Raw genomic sequence first — 22,437 nt, 5'->3', positions numbered from 1 at the left:
AAGAACAGAGTTTCTTACATTTCCACAAAATTAATAAATATAATGTTTTAACGATGGAGGAAACATTTCTTTCAATTTCATAAGCTTTTATCTCACCTACTCAAATCAGTGAATACAATGCAACTAACCTTGATCTTCTCAGCCCACTTACCTTCCAGAAAGAATCCATGAAATCTGCACATGGCACATCCTGATCTTAACCCTATGTGAAAGTTTCCTGTGTCTTTAAATCATGCTGAAAAGACAGTCCAGCTAGGCTCCTTTAAAGACATATGTCACCTTCGCCTCAAGAAAAAGAAAAAGAAATCTAATCCATCCTTGGAGATAAACTCATCAAAACGCAAGGCCTGTGGAAATGTTTGCTAGTGCTTTTGTCATTTCATAGCTTAGACTATCTGAGCTAGAAGGGACCTGACAGATCATCCAACCCCATCCCTGGAAGCAGAGATAAAAATAACAGCATCAGGGCTAGGGTTGAACCCAGGATGAAAGAATCATGTCTTCTAAATGAGCAACAAAGTCTTGTCACGGCCACCACAAAGAATAGCAAACACTGCATGTAGGGGTGAAATCTGCCTTCACCAAAGAATGAGTGCACTTAAGGGTCCTTCTCAACCTCTATCCAGGTGAGGCAAAGACTTTCTCTGGCATTTTCCTTTTTGAAAAGAGCATTAGCACATTCCTAGGGGACACAACACAGCACATTTAAGGACGTTCATTTACAACAGATTTTACTTGGGACTGTATGGAGTCATATAATATTAATATTTCCTGAAGCTATAGCAATTTTCATTCTAAACTCTGAAGGGTTCCTACAACACACCCTAGATAAAATGATCAACAAGAAACAGAGAAACTTACCTTCTCCCATAGCTTTATGGTCATTTAATTGATGAAATAACTTTCAAAAGACATTGAATTAGATCACATGAATGAAGGCAGTGTATTACACAGCAGATCCTCACCCTCCTGACATACAACCCTCCTGACATACAACCCTCCTGACATACAAACAACTTGGGTTAATTAGGTTAATGGAAGAGTCATCTGCCTCTTGTCATCTACAGCAAATACCAAGGTAACCATCCAGATCTCAGCTGCAATGACTTACAACCAATGAGTTACAACCAACCCTCAGGAACCGATCAAGCTCCTAAGTCAAGAGTCCACTCTTATGTGTGATACAGTCTGCAAATTTAAAATTTCTGAACCATTAAGTAGTTTAAGCATCACTTTGATTTACTTCGTGTATGGGGTTAATACTTTAAAAAATATTTCATGCCTTAGTTTTTAAAAATAATAATCTATTTCTGATTTTCTGGTGTCTTTGGTTTTATAATTCTGACTTTCTTTAAAAACACCATGATCTTAATGTTAAATACAAGCCTTCCCATCTTAGAGTTTCCTGAAAACTACTTTGTTGATAGACCGGGAATTTCTACATTATTCTACAATCCTGCTTTGTGGTATACCATTTGAAGTAAAGTTAAGGCATCGTATTAGAAACAGAACAAAATGCATATTTCTTTGAAGCTTTGCTGTATCCTGTTGCACATGCTATCAAAGTGATTGGTGAGGTATCCCATAAATTCAGGCACTTTAATTCTATGCACTATTATACACCTTTATTGGCGCTTGCTCCTATGATATTTTTCTCCTTCCAGAAAACAGGTGTTAAATGATCATTGACTTTCTTTGACTAGAATGCCACTTTATAAATATGAAAGGAATAATGGGGATTTAAAGAAGTCACTCATTGATACTGAAAGTATTGGGAGAAAATCTGAAGAGGAATAAAACTGTCATACAGTACTGCCTCACAAATTACTTATTAATTACTAAAGAAAGTAAGAGTTTTATAGAGAAAACACTTGACAGACATTGGAGGGCACACAGTCTCATCAATATTGGTACAACCTGCCATCACTTCCCTTGTGATATGATGTACCAAGAAAAACCCAGCAACGTGTGGACAGGCTTTTCTTGCGAAAATGCATGGCATGTATGTAAACAGACGGAAACATCAGAGGCAAAACTTGATGAACACTCTTCAGAATAAATGATGTATAATTTTCAAAAATATACATTTCAAGAACTGAGGGATTTTTCTAATAAAAACAAAAATATGTATAATTTATAAATTTTAGTTATTCAATAAATTTATCTGATCAATAAATATGTATTATTCATTTAATAAACACCTAATAAAATTTATACACAATAATATGTCATCTTCACTTGTGTGTCAAGAAATACAATATCTATAAACAGTAATTTGGGGAAAACTGTCAAAATATCATATAAATTACAGGTGGGATAATAATATTTTGCTGATGTTACATTTCCTGATTATGATAATTACCTTAATTAGTTAGGAAATATATTGAAGTACTTTGTAGTAATGGGTGAGATGTGCTCAATTTACTTGAAAATGGTTCAAAAGAAAAAATAATACGCATAGGACAATAGCAAATGATGAAACAAATGAAGTAAGTTGTGTTTGTGTGTTTCACTGTGCCCAGATCTAATGAGAAATATGAACATTTGATAAATATAGGAAGGCTGTTGTTTTATTCTTGCCAATATTCTGAAATTTTAAATTTTATTAAATTAACAAATGTCCCTATTTGTCAAAAAATAATTAAAGCCACTCATCAGATTTCTACAGGTCAGACATCATTTTTCTCATTTGACCGATGAATAAACTGAGACTTAAAGAGATTAGATTTTTTGTATCAGAGCACATAGCTACTTGGGGGCACCATTAGCATTTTAACCAAACTGTGACTGTATGTATCTAAGACTTTCTAACCTATCACCTATCATGTGCTCTTCATCCAGGGCCCCTCATTCCCAAACACAAAGAAATCTGTTATGGACTGAAGTGTAGCCTTCTCTTTTTGCCTCTTCCTCTCAGATGTGCCTAAACTCTTACCTATCACTAAATGAATCATGGGGACCATCTGTTTGGTGTCACTGACAAAGTTGTGACACCCCCACAGAAACTACCAGTCAGTTGGAAAAGATAAAGTGGGCCCCACTTACCCACAGAAGATACAACCCCATATGCCAGTGGATGCCTGAAACCACAAGTGGTAGAGTGAAACACACCTATGATAAAGTTTAATTGATAATGCAGCTATGGTAAGAGATTAGCAACAATGAATAATAACAAAATAAGACCATTTAATAATATGCTATCAAATATTGTCAGCATCACTGCTCTAGTGCTTTGGGGACCTTCTTAAGTAAAATAAGAATTACTGAAACAGGAGTACCGAAATCCTATGATGGGTGACCTGGTAACTTGGACCTCTCTGAAGGGGTTGGTGGGCAGGGAGCAAACACAATGTGGATACACTGGGCAGACAAAATGATGATTCACATCCTTGGTGGAGCAAAGTGGGATGGTATGAGACTTCTTCACTCTACTCAGAAGAGTGCACAATTTAAAATTGATGAATAGTTTATTTCTAGTATTTTCTATTTGACATTTTTGAACCATAGTTGACTACAAGTAACTGAAACTGCTGGAAGTGAAACCATAGGAAATAGGGCCCTACTGTGTTCCAGTCTCTGTTTCCTCCAGTTACCTACTTGATCTTAGGAATGCAACTATTTCCAAAGACAATTTTCTCAGCCCTAACTCTTTTATTCTAATTACTTGTTGAGCTAAAAGATTTAATGAAATCAATAAGGTGAAAAATTCAGTTCCTAAACACTGGAAGAATAAAATCATATGGGAGTTGAAACTAAGTCACTGGGGTGTGACAAACAGGTAAGTCTAGGTAACTACAAGAATCTCATTAGAAAATAGCTCTAATGCTCATCTTTGAAAGGATGAAAATTTTCATGATCATGGTTCCTCTACACTATCCAATTAAAAACAAAAATCAGAAGTTGAAGGTCAATAAAGAGAGCTGATATCATTGACTGATTTACTCCTGTATGGAAGATATTGCTGTGTGTTTCTCATATATAGTCTTTCAATACAAAATCTAAAATGGCGAAATATTTCACAGATGAAAGAATTGAGCTTAGCAACTTTGACCTACAGTGTTCATGGTCACATGGATCTGGGCCTGAAACATAACACAAAACACAATTTTCTAAAATATACACGGATTTTGAAGAATGGTGCTATTAGAATGGAAGAGCAAGATCTGGAGATAGAAAATCTTAGAATAAAGGACCTTGAAAGTCACGGAAGTTATCGGTTACTTCTACAGGCAGCATAATGAATGAAACAGGATTCAGAGCCAGATAGATGAATGCCAGAGATCAACAGTTAAAGGTCTATTTATATTATGTAGAAAATTCTTCTAACTTTTGCAATACATCAGTTTCTCATTGTGTAATTGAAATAAGAACCCTAACTCCTTTGCTTATTATGAAAATTAAATTATATCATGGTCATATCGTGAGAGTTGGTGATCATAATTTTCAAGAGCCTTTCAAAATCCTCATGTATATAGCTTTCCAAGTGCTTCCCATTCAAATAGTGTGGTCAGGAGGTCATGGGTGGACATAAGTTAAACACTACTTCAGATGATAAAAGAAAGTCATCATGAATCCCCTTCTATCTCGGAAACACATGGCTTAAAATAGCTCACACTGCATGTTTTTTTCTGAGTAGACTTTTTTCAAAATGCTGTGAAGGAAGCTAGAAGAAAAGAGCACACATTTATTTAGCACTTACTAGTGTGCGGTGGTTTTATAAACTTGAACAAAAATGTTACATAGATAACTCACCTAACAAACATTTACTGTGTACTCACATTCTGCCAAAAGCTAAACAGAAATATGTTGCTAAGGACACCACAGTATAGAGAAAATACAAAGCCTTGGGCTGAAATTTAGTTGATTCCTTTTCACTTCTCTGAACTCAGGTGTTTTTTACATAGTAGATAAGGAATTTGTATGTAATATTTTCTCACATCTGAAGACACAAATTCAGCTTTTCAAGTAGTACTAAGAAGTAATAAGCACAGTTATAGTACTATAAGCAGTTAACTATACTGACATATACTCATGAGTAATAATATTGTATTACTGCAGTAGGTAACAATTATGCAGCCCTGTTATACAATATTCTAAGTGCTTTCTGTCTTTCTATTAGCTCACTATATATTTTCAATCATCCTGAAAAGAGGCTTTCCAAGGTCACGTATGGTGCTCACTGGTGCTGGAAAAGAATTCTCGGCTCTTTCACATACACAGAAAAAACCAGATATTTTATATACAAGGGGAAAATGTGTCCAGTTTTTAATTCAGGAAAAATTGTTCTGATCCACCAGAGAAAGTTGGAATGAAAGAGCAAACTTCACAATTTACATGGAAAGACTCTGAAATTCTTACCCTCCCCTAGAGCTGAAAAAATAACAACCCATTCTCAATGAAATTTTAACATCATTGCCTTGAGATTGCTGGGTTGGGATGGAGAGATGGAAAATAGAAGTCCCGTGGATCATTTAAGCCTTGAATTCCAGATAATCCAATGGGAGATGAGATCTGGCCTTTAGTACAATACAATGTTTTTGTATGTTTGCATGTATGGATAGATATCAACCTGCTGTATGTATTTCTTTTCAAAAAGCTACCCCATGGAGACAAACAGCCCTAGGTAAATACACAAACTATACATTTTGCTTTTGACTGGAGGCTAAACTTGTCAGTGATAATGATTTACATAGTGATTGCCTTCCTCCCTGGAAAGTTGCATTAGCTTTAAGCTATATGCTCTGCTAAACAGACCAGAGGAGAGAAATCTTTCCTATTTCAAGCTGGTTTTTTATTATTAATTCTTTTCAAGGATGATGTGAAATCTAGACAATGTAGATAAGCTGTTAGTAGAAAGGATGCTAAGAAAGCAAGTCGGTATTATTTTCAAACAAAATTGTTAAAAGAGGGAATAACCTACAATTGAATATTTCTATCTCATATTCAAACCAAATGCTTAGGTCATCCAGAAATCTTTTTGTACATTTCAGTCACTGCTGCACAGTTCTTGGCATGTTATACATCCCCAGTACTGCTGAAGAAATATATTAATCTATTTTTATCCAATAATTTGTCAGTACTTCAGAATAACAAGATAATCAATTGTATTGAGTTTGGAAAAAAAGAAAACAAATCTAAAATGCCATATTAGTTTTGAAACTGTGGTTGCATGCATGTTTACTGAAAGGATATAATGTAAACGCTTTACCTAGGAAACTTCAAATTTTTTAATGAGAGACTATAAATCAGGAAAATTTAGGAGAAAAACTGATAGCAAAAACATTGATGTTTGATGTGTGATTCAGCAGCTTTCAGCTGGCTGACCTTATCCAAATTATTAAACCTCATTAAATTTATTTGTGTCTACAAATTGAAATACATTATAATGTATAACTCATATTGGGGTTTGCAAGCATTAAATGAGATATGCCAAAAGTATCATTTTATTTCTAACCATAGGATTTCTAGAAATGTTACCCATTAGCATTACAATTATTAATAGTAGTCCAATTTCCTATTTTCCTTTGGAAAAGTCCACAGAATAGAAGTTGTGAAACAGTACTATCTAGAGATCAACTTCTTTTTGTAAATCACCACATTTTCATTAAAAAAATCAATAAAAATTTTAGAGGAAATTATAAGAATTAAAACTTGTTTTTGATGATGAATGTAATCATGACTGTATTTAAAAACAAATTCATCAGAACTGTTTAGAATAATAATTCTTTATTAGTAGGCAAATTAATAATGAATTATCTGAATGAGTATCAGGTTTCAATGGAATTGCATGTGTACCTTTAGGGTGATGGGCCATCCTTAAGTAACAAGAAAGGTCTAGAAATTGTCCTGATAAATTCCTATTGACTCCAGAAATTTATGCTAAGCATCGTTTTCTAATTTTGTTTAAGTGTGTGTCTCTGCACATGTGAATGTTTATATCCCTTGATGCTGGAAACCCAAGTCTACTGCTCATAAAGACTTTGGCTTAGGTGAAATAACATATACAACAATAATAAAAAGGAAAATAGAAAGTACTATTCCTTTAAGAGAAAGGGTGTCCAAACTGAATTATTAGCATTCAGCTGCTCAGTCTTTTTGCACAGAGTTTCCTGGGAAGGGAGAATGAAAACATCGTAGCTCATTCACGTCCTTACTAGATAGGATAGAAAAGTTTTCCTTGTGCTGACACTTTCAAAAAACATTTTAAAAGAAAAAGCCAGGACCTTGTGGAGCTTGCAGAGTAGTAGAAGGAGAGGATTTTGCATTTGCAAAGACTCTTGGAAGTCTCCAATTCCAAAGTAGGAATCCTTTCTTCGGCTACCTCAAAAGTTCTCTCAGGGGAGAAGAGCACACGTACACAGACTTTTTCTTCCCCATAACATCTCAAGGAACAGTTCCCTGGCATATTGATTTCCTCTGTAAATATGACAAACTTTTTTGCCAGGTCATAGTATGAAATCATATACCAACACTTGTGCAGCCAAGTGACATAGAAATGTACCACCACTTCCCACCCACATCCCAGTAGGGTGTATACTCCTATAAAAAGATTTAACTGCAATAGGCCTCCCTCAAGTATTAGCAAAAGAATTCTCCATTCTTGCATTTATGGTTTCTTAGACTGCATTGTGCATCACTCAGCATATGGGGTGCTGGGCTACATTAAAAAAAATTATGTTGATAATGGGCACCTCATTCAATATTATCCCCTAGGAAGATGTCTATTATTAACCCAAGCTTGCAGTCACCATTTGCCAGTGAAAGTAGGGAAGTAGCACAGTCCCTGGATTTGAAAGGGATCCATAAACCATGGGACTGGACGGTGCACTTAAAGGTAAGGGCTTTCATACCTCCCAGCATTCCCAGGGTACATGATTTAGGAGTGGATATTGTAAGAGGCCTGCTCTGTAGTGCAGCCTTGAGCTGCAGTAATAATCTCAACACACTTCCTAATGGAAAGGAGTTCCCACAAGGGAAATGCCATGCATCATGTTGAGTGATTCATAAAGACACTAGTCGGTAGTATGGTTATTGGAAAAAACAAGACATCACAGGCCTAGTTTCTCGTGCGAGTCTAGTCCCATCTCAGTTTCCCCTCCTTGGACCACTGCCCAAAACAAAACAAAATAAACAAACAAACAAAAAAGCCATAAGGAAGACCAAATAAAGTGAGGAAGGGGATAGCATAGTACAGCTAGAGAAATGGAGAGGTTTTGAACGTAACCAGTTTTGTATTCCAATCCTAATTCCCTACCTTATCAACTAGCCTGGGACAGTGACTAAATCTCTCGACTCTGTTTCTTTGTTAAGAGGAGGTATTGTTACCCACTCTACCTCGCAGAATTCAGGTGAGGATGAAAGATTTCCTATGTCCTGGAAGGTACCAGGTGCTCTGAAAATATTATTTTCCTTGGTCCCATCTATATACAGCCTTCAACTTTCACCTTGCCTGCTGTTTCCTAGACCATTAAAATATGTATTTGCTCAAATATATGTGTAAAGTAGCAGAAGTAGAAAACTAGCCTCAGCTCTCTCTGAGGTCATTTTAAATTACTTAGTATTAATTGCATAAATGAAGTGGTTTATATATCAAATACAATGGAAATGTAAATACTAATTAAAATATTTTTCTTCCAATAATTCAAAATACCATTTCATAATTTTACAGTTTTAGAAGATACTAGTTTTCTGAGGACTTAACCCATAATCTTTTCTATCTTCCCACTTGTCTTGTACACTAGTATCACAATTTATAGGCAAGAACTAGATGATAATTTTATTTAAGCACTCATTATTAAGTCATTATGCGACTTACCTGATTTGAGGTAGGACGGCCATATTGTGTCCTTAAGTACTAATTGCTACCAAGTGTATAGTGTTAAAAGCCAAACTGTGTCTCTAAAATTTAAGCAGAAAGAAAGATCATGTTTGTTGGTTCACTCAAATTGTTCTGACTTCCTGCCGAGACTTGCCAGCCACAGTTATTGAGCAAATGTCATGTGTCAGAATCAAAATGCACTCCTGTTCAAAACAGCAGACCTGTATGATGGGAAATGTCATAAAAGTATGCAGAAGCCCATCTGTCCAGGGGTTGAAAGAGATTAGTTTGGGCCTGGTGAGAATCACTGAGTAGATCCAAAAATCCACTCCATGTGGCTTTTCTCTGCTTGCTTCTCTCTCTCTTTCCCTCTCTCCCCTTCTCCCTGTCTCCCTCTCTCTCACCCTCTCCAGTGTCCAGCCTACTCCCTCTCTCAATCTTCATCTTTGCCCTAGGTCATTTTTGTACTTATTGTTTCTGATCCTCCATGTTTCCTAAATTTTATTGCCCGGCGAAAATCTCTCTTTCTGTATGTTTTCTGTGTCTAGACGCCTTTCCTACGTTATATCATTTGCAATGCGTCCTTGCTCTGTGTATTTGAGGAGATTTCTCTCACTTGCTATTTGCCACTTGACTCCATGCTTTGTGTCTCTTTGGTCCTATCTTACCACCTCCTTTGGTTTCTGTATATGTGGTCACATTATGTATATGTGTGTCTCTATTTTTGTTTAGTCTTTCAGCTTCTTTCTGCTTGTGTCTTTCCTGCAACTGATGGGTTGGAAGAAAAAATGAGAATAGACACATTTCAGATAGTCTAGTTGGTATTTGGAACTTGGGTTTAGCTATAATAAAACTCAGGCCTCTACCCTGTAAGTCTAATCACAGGGAAAGCAGAAGAAAGACGTGAGAAACAGTGGCCATGATCAATAGGACCAACCAGTGCAGATGTCTAATGATTTCCGAAAACACCTCACAAAGCTGATTATGTATGTTCCTGCAAAGGCAGGCATGCAATCAGGATGAGCTCTGCCAAGGCAATGAGTGCTGCTCTGTGAGCAGAAATAATGGGACACACACATGCACACACGCTCTCACGCACACGACAAAAGACAAATTGCAATGAGAAAGTCATCTATACTTTTGGTTGTGCACAAGAACATAAAAAAGAAAAGCAAAGAAAACCTTCACTATAAATAACCCTGCCACATTCTAAGTAAAGCCTCCAGGTGGCTGAGGAGTCTGACTTGCTTTGAGGAGTTACAGGATTTGGTCATTTTTAATAGCCATGTTTGTTCTTTCATCAAATTACTCTTCCTTAGAGAATTTGCTAAAGGCATGAAGAGGGTATTCTTAGTGGTGAAGGTGCAACAGAAGCAAAGGACATGACTAGGACTGCCCAGGGGAAAGTCACTGCTATGAGGGCTGACAAGTAAGAAGAGAGACGAAAGAGGTGAAGCAGAGAAGCATGCATCCATTTGGAAAAAGACGTGTGGAGTTGCAAGGGGCCACAGGGAAGTGACCTCAGTGAGCTAAGTAAATTATAAATCCACCTCCGGAGCCACAGCAATACCGTGCACCAGCTCAGTTTCAAAAGTACAGGGAATTGTTACTAAAGTATTCAGCATTAACACAATTAGTTCAAGCAACTGGGGGGTACAAGCATTTTGTCTTCTTTTAGGTCCTGTGTAGGTGAACAGGATTTTATTTTTCATTCCACTCAACCATTCTACTTTTCTTTCTGCTGTTTTGGTGATTCTCATTTAAAAGACAAACCCAGAAAACTGGACACTTCCACTTAAAGACTTTGGTCAGCTAATTTAATGCTACAGCTCCCAGCTCTGGAGTAGCTAAAAACTTTGCTGGGCTCAGGCAAATCATTTCACTCTCCTCACTTAACAAGTGAGCTTAAAATTCTTCATGTTCTTATCAGTAAAATAATAAAACTGTAAGAAAATATACTTGAAGCAACCAGTAACATGCCTGAGGTATTCAATAAAAATACTCTCATCCTGCTAATTCTTCTTGTATATCATTTTCTCTTACTTCATCATCATAATCATTCTAATGCATATTTTGAAATCAGAAAATAGCAACATACTGTGATAACTCTTGTACTTGGAGAACAGCCCACAGATTACTATGGTGAGATCACCCCTTCCTGGGCTCAGATTATGGCAGTGTCATTTTCCCATAAAGAAAATAAGACAGCTACTACATGCAAAATCCTCAAAGACATATTATGTCTCTCAAGGGATTTATATAGCCCACTATCACTTACAAGCAAAGCCTATAGGAGTGCATGCAAAGAAACACTCATAGAGCTTTTGCAGCTGGATAAGCATCTCTCATTGTCTTGAAGCACACTAAACATTTTACACCTTAGTCATGAGACCATACCTTGGTTTACATCAGTGGCCTCACTTTTCTCATCGGCAAATTGTGGCGGCAGCCTAGCATATTGAGATCTATTCCCAGGATCCAAATGAGATAATGGCATCATGGTTACAAAAGCAGGATTTGCAATCTCCTCGCCCAGATTTGACTCCGGATCTGTCTCTTACTACTTACCTATCTTGTACCTTCTAATGGAAATAATTCCTCCCAATCTGTGACGCTCAGTCTCATAATGGTACCTGTTTGGGGGGTTGCTATGAAGATTCAACAAGCAAACTTTATACAGTAAACACTTAATAGATACTATCAGTATATTTGGAGTGCTTAAAAATAATTTTCTTCTCCACTTTAACATGCTTGGACAATAACCAATTTCATAGTCTCTACCATAACACTGGCAGCAAAAATGTGTATACAGCATAGCTGGGCTTTTTTCAAGATTCAGGAAAAATAGAAACACACATTCAGTGTTTTATTCCCTGATATTCCCAGCCTTTCTGATCAGACTCATTTCAATTCTGCTATTGTCTCCCACTAAAGCACAGTGATATTTGATGCTCTGCAGATTTCAGAACACATCTGCAGTACTGTGGTAAATACACACAGGGAAAAAGAAGAAGTCTATGGAACTGAGCAGTGAACAGTTAGCAGGAACGAATGGAGCTGGGTTGGGTGGAGGTCCCAGCCTATTACCTTAGCCGGCAATAGCCGCTCAGGGACAGAAAGAAGACCTCCCACCTGCAGATGGATGTCTCAGTCTGGCACGTGTGGCACCTACTACCACATGGGGGACAAATAAGATATAACTGCTTGTTCCCCACCTCTCTCAGGGCTTTTTCAAATACCAGTCTCATGACCCTTTTCTTTAATCGAGTAGGCTCAAGCTGGATGCAGGAAGCCAAAAAAGAGGAAAATAATGTATGATTCAAACCATTCTAGGGATAATTGATGCTTCAATGTTGTCAGATATTTAAATAATTGTTATTATAAATTTTAAATATATAATAAATGATATATTTAAATATATAATTCATATATGATGTTTTTAAATATATAAAATATAGAAATACATAATTTTAATGCTTTTATGTGCACAGGAATTACCTGAGGATAGTGTTAAAATGCAGCTTCTGCTTCAGTAATTCTGGAAATAGGGGGTTAAATGAGATTCTGCATGTCTAACCGGCTCCTAGGTGTTGTCACTGCTGGTGGCCTACAGACCTCATTTTAAAGGATAAGAATGTAGCACATCGTATTTATACTCCAGGCCATAACATTTAAAAGGATTCTTAAATATACTGAAGTGGGACAGGCCACCAGTGCTTATCAGCAAACATGCTCATATCTTAAGTGAATATTCAGATCTTTTAATGTTGGCAAGGTTGTCTCTACTGTGTTTCAAAACATTTAAATTTAGGGACAGAACATGCAAGATCAAATTATGCCAAGGTGTGTCTGTGGGTGGGTGGGGTGAATTTAAGTTAAATATAATGAATTTAAGTTAAATATAATGGATTTAAGTTAAATATAATGGAAATGATATGTATACATGAACAAATGAAATACATTTAAATTACCACCAGTTAGAAAGTATGAATAGCCAAATAAAATGCTACACATACTGGAGCATTTATTGTTTGTAAATAGCTAATTGCATAAATAACTTCTCTAGGTATTCTTGTTTTTTGAAAGGTTACAAACAGAATGGAAGTTGACTATATTACCCAAAGACTTATAAGGACAGTTCCCCACTTCAGGACTGAATTTAAAACCCTCATGTCTGGTTAATAGTTGCTCTATTTCATGGTAACAGAAGCCACTTAACATGCAATTAACAGTACAGCAAAACTGGCTGTTCTTCATAGTTGCAAAAAAATCATTAAATATGTTTGCACTTTAATTTATTAATCGATGAGATTGGCCTGCCAAGTGTTTAACACAGGTGTAGCTTTTAAAAATGAGATTCTATTTACCAAGTGAGTTTTAAATGCAATAATATTTTCCAGAATTTATCATGGATGGATGGCATTGATTTTTAAGAAAATTGAGCAAAATAACATTACCATTTATTTTTCTCTTGTTTTATAATATAATAAAAACTATCACAGAAAATACAATGTAGAAAATTATCTTGTATAAAACTGATAATCCAACCACACATACTGGGAAACAGATTGATTATATTGTTATATTTCCTTACAAAGTCCCCTTTATTGCTTGTAGGGATAGTTAGAGTCTGAATCAATGTCAGGAATTAATTCCTTACTTTGTTTTTAAGGAAGTTGCCTAGATGTCATTTCTTCATTAGTTATATACAGTACTTGGGATTTTTTAATGTTATTTTTAACTGGAGAAATATTTACAACATAAATAGTGGCTATAGAAGCAACTAGCATTCTCCATATATCATTTTTAAAAATCAAGAAAATAGTAATGTATGTGTATTTATTAGGTAGGAGTAATTGAAAAAACAACAGAGGATGGTAAAAACTGTTGAATACAGGTGGGCTAGGCGAAAGGAACTAGCAGTTAATTATATTTGAATACATATGTGTCTGACGTTTGAATATATATTTTTCATGTGCACACATATAACTTAAGAGATATTATCAGGCACTCTGACAATACCACATATGTAGTTTTATAATTATATTCTATGCATATTTTATATCTTGATTCTGGTATTTATTATATTACAACTATGTATGTTCTCATGTTATATATCTCAATTTTTAATGACATCACAGTATTTTCTTATGCAGCTCTGCAATGAATAACTTTCTAGTTGCACAGTACTTATGTTTTCCTAGTTCTTCACAATGAATTTTGTTTCACTCTTGCAACAGGAATCAATTCTCTGCTATTTTTTCATATTAACTGCCTTGTTGCTCTTTATTCATAAAGTAGGATTATACAATCTGACTCTTTCACTCAAAAGCATATGACGGTACCAGTTTTCTTCGAGTGGAAAAAATATCTGGATCAATAAGATGACTCTCAACGGCCTGACAAGACATGCAAGGCTCTTCTTGTAAGAAATCTGGTTGAATTTACTTTTCAGGGTATGAGATGGGGCTACAGAAAAAAGGACTACAAGATGATGTGGGTTTTTACTCACACAGGAACTCAGCTAGTAGATCTTGCATGTGTATATGTAGCTATGTGTATGTGCATGCGTGTGTGTGCATACACGTGTGTGAGTGATATTTAGGGCCTCTACTGATTTCAACAAGTAATATTACTCCCTTTATTTATATTAGCACTAAAAAATCTCCAACTGCTCTGAGATGCTTGTTATTTCCAAGTCACATTGAGCAAAAGGCAGACAGCATTTGATGTTTGGCCAGATTGAGACATGCGATGCTGACTTCCATTTTTGCCAAATTAGTGGTGCACAAGGCTCAGTTTGAGTAGACAGAAGCTTCATGGAACTGACAGTGAATTGTTCTTCCAGAGCCGAAGATACAATTTGGCTGTAGCTGCATAGCCCAGTGCTCTTAACATGCAAACGGCCAGCAAAAGTAATGGCATGTCAAGTGCAATTTTCTCACCAGTCCCTGACACCATAAACTGTAATCTAGTGTAATTATTTGGAATCCTGTGTCCTTCATACTAAGTACCACCCAAAAGATTTCCAAGTTAACGGGGAAGAGGGAAAGTTGGAAGGTCAAATTTAAAGAGAGAAAATGAGTCAATGCCTTGGAGAAAGGGGATTATAAATAGATATGGCATCACCAGCAAGAGTTACATCCAAATAAGGAAGGGCTCAGAAGCCCAGGTAGGAAACGGAGAGGAAAGAGAGCAGGGGAGTTTATGTAAGTGAGAGAAATTTGGATAGAATAACTATGACCACCTGCAGAGCAAACCATTTTTCCCAAAACAAAGCAATATGAGGAACTGAGGATCAGAGGGAAGGCAGAACAGGGGCCAAAGCAATGTGGGCTGAAAACTGATAGATGGTACATGTACCTATGTTGTTCCAAGGGTGTGAATATGTAAAATTTATAATACCCTAATCTGCCATACAATTTCAAGTAAGGAAACTGCAACCCAAAGAGGCTGGATGACTACTCTTTTGGGCTGCTTAGAATTAGCACTGATTCAGAAAGAAGCCAGATCTCTCCAAGACCCTTCCTATCTTTCCACCTTGACTCAGAAAACGCCATTCCTAATTTCCATGTTCAAGAGCCATGGACTGCACATTTCAGTTTCCCCCACCCCAGAAAACTTCATACATTGAAAGCCTAACCTGCAATGTGATGTAATTAGGAAGTGGAGCCTTTTGGAGGTCATGGGATGCAAGGGTTGTGACCTTATAAATGGGATTGGCACAGCTATAAAAGAAGGGCCAGAGTTCTCGTGGCTCTTTCTGCTGTGTCGGGACACACCATGAATGCAGCAATTTGCAACCTGGAATGGGACCCTCAACAGAACCGAACCTTGGTGGCACCCCATCTGGCTTCTAGCCTCCAACTCTGAGAAATTTACACTCTATATAAGCCACCCAATCTATGTTAACTTGTTACCGCAGCCCGAAGGCAGACATTCCGTTACGCTGACCTTCTCTCCACTCCATAAATAAGGTGGCACATGCTATGTTACGAATGCTTCTCCACTTATCCCCGCACCCTGGCTTTCCTGGTTAAGGTGTCTCAGCTCACAGGCTGCTTTCTTAGGGAAGATTCCATCCTCCCTCAGAATAGGTCAGCTTCCTCTTTCCATAATACAACAGAAGTCCATTCCTTTCCTTCCGAGTATTTGTCTCAGTTTTAATGCGGCATTTGTTCATGTGATTATCTGTTTTATCATTCATCTCCTAGCAGCCCATTAGCTCCACGACAGGACATACTTCTGAATTTGCTTAGTGCTGAGACTCCAATGACAATGGGATACTGAGCAGAGTTAGCAGACTCTAAATGCTCAATAAATACTTCTGGAATGTATCTATTAATCACCCTCTTCACTAAGAACAAAGGCCTTTCGTGATGACCTCGAGCCGTGGACCAGAAAGAGTGAACTCACATTTTGCCACAAGGACAATATATTTTTGTTTTGGTTGCAAGATTTATCAAAAATCATCATGGATAGAGCTGAGGATTTAGCTCAGTGGTTCCTCTGCCTGCCTTGCAAGCACAAGGTTCCAAGTTCGATCCCCGATTCCAAAAAAAAATCACCATGGGTATTTTCCCTCTCTTTTCTGAGAATAGAACAAATAAGCCTGTTTGTGTGAAGAGTCCCATGAGCCACTTTGTTCTCTGCTAGAATTTCCAGAGGAACACAGTGCCAGAAGAGCGTGGTGACATGGAGCACTCCATATTTTTCTGTTTTTGAACAAACTCTACACCACATTGTTCCACAGAGAACTGGAAGCAGGAGTGGATCCTGCTTGGCTATTATCTGTCTTTCAGAAATTTAGACAGAAGAGTTCTGGTCCATTTTATGCCCTAAGCACAAACAGAAGTCTGAAAATGGGCTGGAAGATAATGTGCTGCTTGTTGCCATTGGTAAGGGATGCAGTCTCCACAGAAGCAGTCTTGCAGACTCTTGGAAAGAGAACTGCCTCAGTCAATGAACTTTTCCTCTCTCATTACCTCTAAAAATGACTTAAAAATCAATATACGGAAACAGTTGTTTAAATTCCCCAGCTGGTCCAGCAATATGAAAGAGAGAATATGAAATCAACACATTGTTTCTTATATTGAAAAATGGCATGTATATTAAACCTGATTGAGTTTATATGGTTTTATGCAGCTTTCTGATATTTGGGTGGATTATTCACTTATGAATTCTTGGCACATATTCAATGAGTACTTCTTATAGGAAGAGAATATTTGAGGTTCTGGGGATTTATAGTATAGAAAAATGGACACACATACAAATTTTCTTTGGGGTACCTAAATTATGGCAGGAGACAAGTCATAAACATGATATAAAGCATAATTGAATAATCAACATCAGAGAGAATAAAAAACATAACATACACAAAGGATATGGGTATAGAATGAGGGATAATTATAGTTTAGATAGAATGGACAGAGAGGGCCTCTCTAAGATTATGACTTTCAATTCTGTTCTAATTCAACAGGAAATAGAAAGGCTTCTATTGCTTTTGACTAAGGGAATGCTCAGTCATCTTACTCTATTCCCTTGACTTTGCATAAGCTCTTCTGCTCAACTGGAACACTTCACTTGTCACCCTACCACACCCAGTCAGACAAACTTCACATACACTTAGACATCACTTTCTCCCTGACTTCATCAACCTGAACTCATGAAGGTCTCCTCCATAGGCTCCCAGGGTCTGTTGCTCACCCAGGGAGGCATTTGTTGGTGTGTTTGTTCATCACTCCCACAATAAACACACATACATGCAATAATCAGAAATATAATTATAATTATTATATGCCAAGCACTATACACCTACTTGTATTTATCACATTTGCACAATATTTGAAAGCTTTAATATCTTTGCAAATAACTTTCTGGCCAGCATCTAGAAAGTAACAAAGTCAATTCAAAGCTCCGGAGAGTCCATCTCTTACGCTTAGGTTCATTCTCAGTATCCAGCTGCTACAGATATGTAAAGAGCAGATGGTGGATGATGGAAGGGTGTGTGTGCAGCACTTAAGAGCCAATCACTCAAAAGCTGTCTCTGCCCTTGAGCTTGAACTCAGTCTGCGAGGTCCAAGGCCCCCTCTGCAGTGATTTGCAGGGGGGCCTTTTAAAGAGCAGGTATGCTCATAAGTAACTAATGCTTCTCAGCTGGTTTCTGGGGAGAAGCTCTGCAGTGAAGTGGTTTAAAGAGTCGGATGTGGAAGAGTGTGCACTGAGATAAAACATTGTAAAGCACTGGTGGGCATTCCGATAGGGATCATCCCGAACTCAGCCTGACTCCTAATCTGAAGCAGCCACCTGAAATGTATTTTTGTCTTTGCTACAACCCAAGATCCCCAAAGGCAAGGCTGTCATAATTTAGGAACAATTTTTTAAAGGCGAAATACATATGATTGTAAGTATTTGCAGAAAAGCTCTTCAGAAAATAAGTTTAGTCCTCACTTAACAACTGTTTGAGAATTGGCATAGTAGGGAGCATGCGAAAGGGCTAATTCATACAAAACCTATGTTGTTAAGACTTAGGTGCATTTTTGCCATTTCAAGATCCAAAAGTTCACCGGTAACATTTTTGTTATTCAGAGAATCATGAACATCTCAAGTATTACTAAGTCACATTAGGATGCTGTATGCCTGGCTGTTTGTCTCTGTCTCTATTACTTCATTTAAGGAATAGAAGTGGAATCAGATTCTTAGTCCAAAACAAATCCTGCTTTAATTACATTCTCTATTCAGATAAAAATGAAATGCCCTCCTGGGTTCAGCAGGTTCAGTTATTGACATCATGCAAGACACTTTCAGAGTGATATACCTGCATTAAGAGGTAACTAACAAAAGTAGGGAGATAGTATCCATCCATTAAATATATATGCATACATCTCTAAAATTTCATATAGTATAAAAATGACTTGCCTGAGAGCTGGTTAAGGACATTTTGAATATCTACAAGTAGAAATTTAAAAACTTAATATTCTACACATAATAATTCCAGTACAAATTATAGTTTAAACTACAGATATCTAGTTACTAGGACACAACAGGGTATACTGGGGGAAATTATGGCCTTGGGAATCTCCAACAGGATTTAAACACAGGTAGGCCATTTACTAGCTTTGTGATCTTGGTTTAGTTTATTAATTCATCTTGACCTCAGTTTGTGCATCTGAGGAAGGAAGGAAAGAAGGAAGGAAGGAAAGAAGGAAGGAAGGAAAAGGAAGGAAGGAAGGAAGGAAGGAAGGAAGGAAGGTTGTGAAGCCCATATCCAAAACTCCTGGGGCTAGATGTGTTTTAGAATTCAGAAATTTTCACAGTTAGAAACACATTAAGGGACATGAACTATGCAGTAAGTAATACCTCAGCAGGACTGGGGCAGCATCTTATAATCAACTACATTAAGATTTCTGCAGTGAAATATATGAACAGTCACAATAATGGGATACATTATGACTATAAATAGCCTCAAGTCAGTTCTGCTACCTGAGTTTGTATCAAGCATACAAAAATCTTTTGCAGACTTCTGTTTTTTGGACGTAGAAAAAAAGGAGTATGAATTCACTTTATACACATATATTTTTGTATGTGTGTATGAGCATGTGCATACATATGAACATATACAAATAAATATACATATATGGGATCAGAGTTAGGATCCAATAATAGTGCTCAACACATAATAAACACTCAATAGCAGGCAGAATGTCAGTTCCTTGAAGCCAAAGTTCATTGTTCATCTCCCCATTTGTTTACTGGAGTTCCTGATACAGAGGAAGAATCATATACAATGAGGAATAATAATCATTGCTTGATTTCTTTTGTAAGATAATAGGGTAGACGAAGTAGGGTAATCAGAACTTCCTAGTGAGAATCAAGGAGTTAACTTGTCTTGGAGATCAATATTCAATTCTCCTTTTATTTTTCTTTTAAATCACTGCATTTAGGAAATGAATAGTATTGTCATGATTCACTTCTGAATCTAACTTATCAGGAAAATCTTCCATTGGCAGGCTCATAATTGAAAATTTACCTATGATGATAGTATGAGTCAAAATTAACAGAAGCTTATGAACAGTTCTGAGGGGAAAAAAATATGTATAGTCTTCAATAACCCACAATGTAATTTTGCAAAGCAGGCAGCCCATGTCTACACAAGGAACTTGCCATCCAGTGTAATGTGTGCATGCCCAGACACACACACACACACACACACACACACACACAGCTTTAATTATATACATTTGCTTCTGCTAGACAATAAATTTGTTTCCCATCATAAAGTTTATCAAAATGCAGCACAAGGCACTATTAAGCATCTACATTAAAAATTTTGTTCTCTCAGTCCTAAGAATTGAAACAACAATGAAACAAAAGAGAGAAAACTATATCTGAAATTGGAGCTACATGGCAATAAAATAAAATGAAATGAAATAATAGCTTAGCAGTTGAGATGGTCAGAATTCAAACTAAGTAAAAATGCAAACCTCTTCCAAGTTCCCATCCAAATACTACAAACTAAAAAATAGTAGTTAATGCACACCTCTTTCAAGTTCATGTTCAAGTACTACAAACTAGGAAGAAAAAAAGGTTTGGCATGGAGCACTTTCAAGTGAATGAGAAACAAAGCTTACTTGCTTATGCATTATACAAGTGTGGCTGTATTGTCTCCCCAGGGGGTGAAAGAGGTGGGGTTGTGGGTGGTGAGAGAGCTGTCCCTCAGAGGACTATTTTAAACTGTTACCATAGGATTGGATTACTCATATTCCTAAAGAAACCAACAGGTTAACTAACTAACCGTCTGGCCTAAAGGATTTACAGCTAAGTGTGGCAACAACTGTAGGGAGTTTGACGTTAAACATCTAAAGACCGTGTACAAACCCTGAAATTGGGATCTTAAAAAATGAAGCTTACCCGGCCAACAAGAATCGGTTCAGGTCCAGAAAATTCTTCCAGGACAAACATTTGATTCCAAACCCAGCCTCTTTTGGAGCGGCTCAAAATCCGCTGTTCTTCACTCAGGCTGTTTAGTTCCAAAGGGGATCCACTCATTAAAACTTGAGACTGATTCATTGGAGCCATGTAAATGCAAGGGGGGAGAGTAATCCATAATATTATTAATGGAGTCCAGAGATCCAAGAGCATTTCTGCTAGCCGTTCTGGCATGGTCCCAGCAGTTAAGCAAATCGTCACGAAAATGAGACAATTATATTTTTTGCCTCCGGTCTGCAGCCATCCAATTCATCATGCACTGTGCAGCATTTACTTACTGCTCTGCCACGTGTTTAGAGCACGGGAAACAGACATCAACTGAGCAGTTTTCTAAGACCACAATCCACTGGCTTTCATTTTCATTGAAATTCCCTGGAAAAACAAGGAGGAAGGAAAGTAAGGGTCTGCTGAAATAGATTACAAAACGAAATCACTGCTTTCCAAAAGTACCCAAGTGAACAACATTAGGTAAACACTACCTAACTCCCAAGCTAAGAAAATGGATCTGAAAAATGAGAATAGGTCTGAAAGTCCTTTTCCTTTCTCCCCCTTTCTCTTCCTTTCTTTCTTTTGACTTCTACCCTTCCTTCCCTCTATCTGCTCCCCTTCCTCTCCTTTATTACATGTGTCTCTGTTTATAACACAATCTGGAGTGAACATAGAATCAACCACATTTCTGTTTCCATCTTTTCAATTAACCTGTTTAAAGGCACACTATGCTGATCTCTGTGAAGGAATTAGGCTTTAATGAGTAATTTTTAAATATATATATATATTTAAATATATATAAAAGGAAAGGGGAATTTCCCCAATTTTTATGGTCTTGACAGCCAGTACTTATCAGAAGGGTCTGCTGAGGATACAGAATGCAATTCTCTGCCAGGATGCTAATAATGAAGGAATAAAATTAGAATGCTCCCAGAGAGAAGCTCTAAGGTCCAGCATGTATACTCTAATCAGGACAATGTCAGGGCTCCCATTCTAAATGGACAGTGGCACAGGAGATTTAAATTATGAAAAGCTCCTTTGGGAATGAATTATGGTAAAAATACAATTTTTAATTGAAGAAATTCAGAAAAGGATGAATATATATATATTCCTTATTACTTAAAGTGTCAAATGCATTTTTTGCTTACCTTCAGTGTGGCAAAAGATGTTTCTTCCCTCTCAAAAAATTATTTTTAAAGAATGTTCACTGTGGATCCCAGGGAGAAGACTTACTGAATTAGATTAAATGGGAAAATAATTCTTCGGGACATTCTAAGGAAGTTTGGCTCAGGGAATTCATAATAGGGTAGGGAACCTTTCACCTTGGATCCCTGCTTCTATTCTGGCTCAGAATGAGAAACCAAGGAAGTCATTAACAGTGGTCTGGTTGGTGAGTGGCCTCAGGAAACCAGTTGAAAGGGGACCCAGATTCTCCTGCAAATACAGGGAGGGTCTGATCGACCAAGACGGCCAGTAGCTTGCCCTGCTTGCCACTCTTGGCTTGAGCTTGGTTCAATCACTACAAGTTTGTACCTAAAAAGCAAAACGTCCCACTCTGATGACTTCATGGGACAACCCTGTAAGGAGCAGTTGCTCTGGAAAAGGAGGATACAGCTTTCAGCAGTGCAGGAACTCAGAGAAAA

General features: G+C 37.2%; 1 protein-coding gene across 10 annotated transcripts in view; it reads right to left on the bottom strand.

Annotated features, from left to right (window-relative positions):
- Nucleotides 1-22,437, bottom strand: part of Cdh8 (cadherin 8) — a 382,630-nt gene that overhangs the window by 347,582 nt on the left and 12,611 nt on the right. For all 10 annotated transcript variants that reach the window (XR_015449028.1, XR_015449007.1, XM_087205646.1 and 7 more), the window contains one exon: nt 20,729-21,178. Coding sequence is in view for 8 of the 10 variants with exons in the window: in XM_087205646.1 (XP_087061772.1) it covers nt 20,729-20,980 (252 nt within the window). In the remaining 2 variants the exon portion in view is untranslated. The remainder of the gene's footprint in view (nt 1-20,728; nt 21,179-22,437) is intronic.

This window comes from Heterocephalus glaber, unplaced genomic scaffold (genome assembly GCF_053883595.1).
Source record: "Heterocephalus glaber isolate CG9 unplaced genomic scaffold, H.glaber_assembly_v1.0 deba00000071, whole genome shotgun sequence".
Classification (NCBI taxonomy): domain Eukaryota; kingdom Metazoa; phylum Chordata; class Mammalia; order Rodentia; family Bathyergidae; genus Heterocephalus; species Heterocephalus glaber.
The sequence above is the reverse complement of the archived record's forward strand: the minus strand, read 5'-3'. Positions and strand labels throughout refer to the sequence as shown.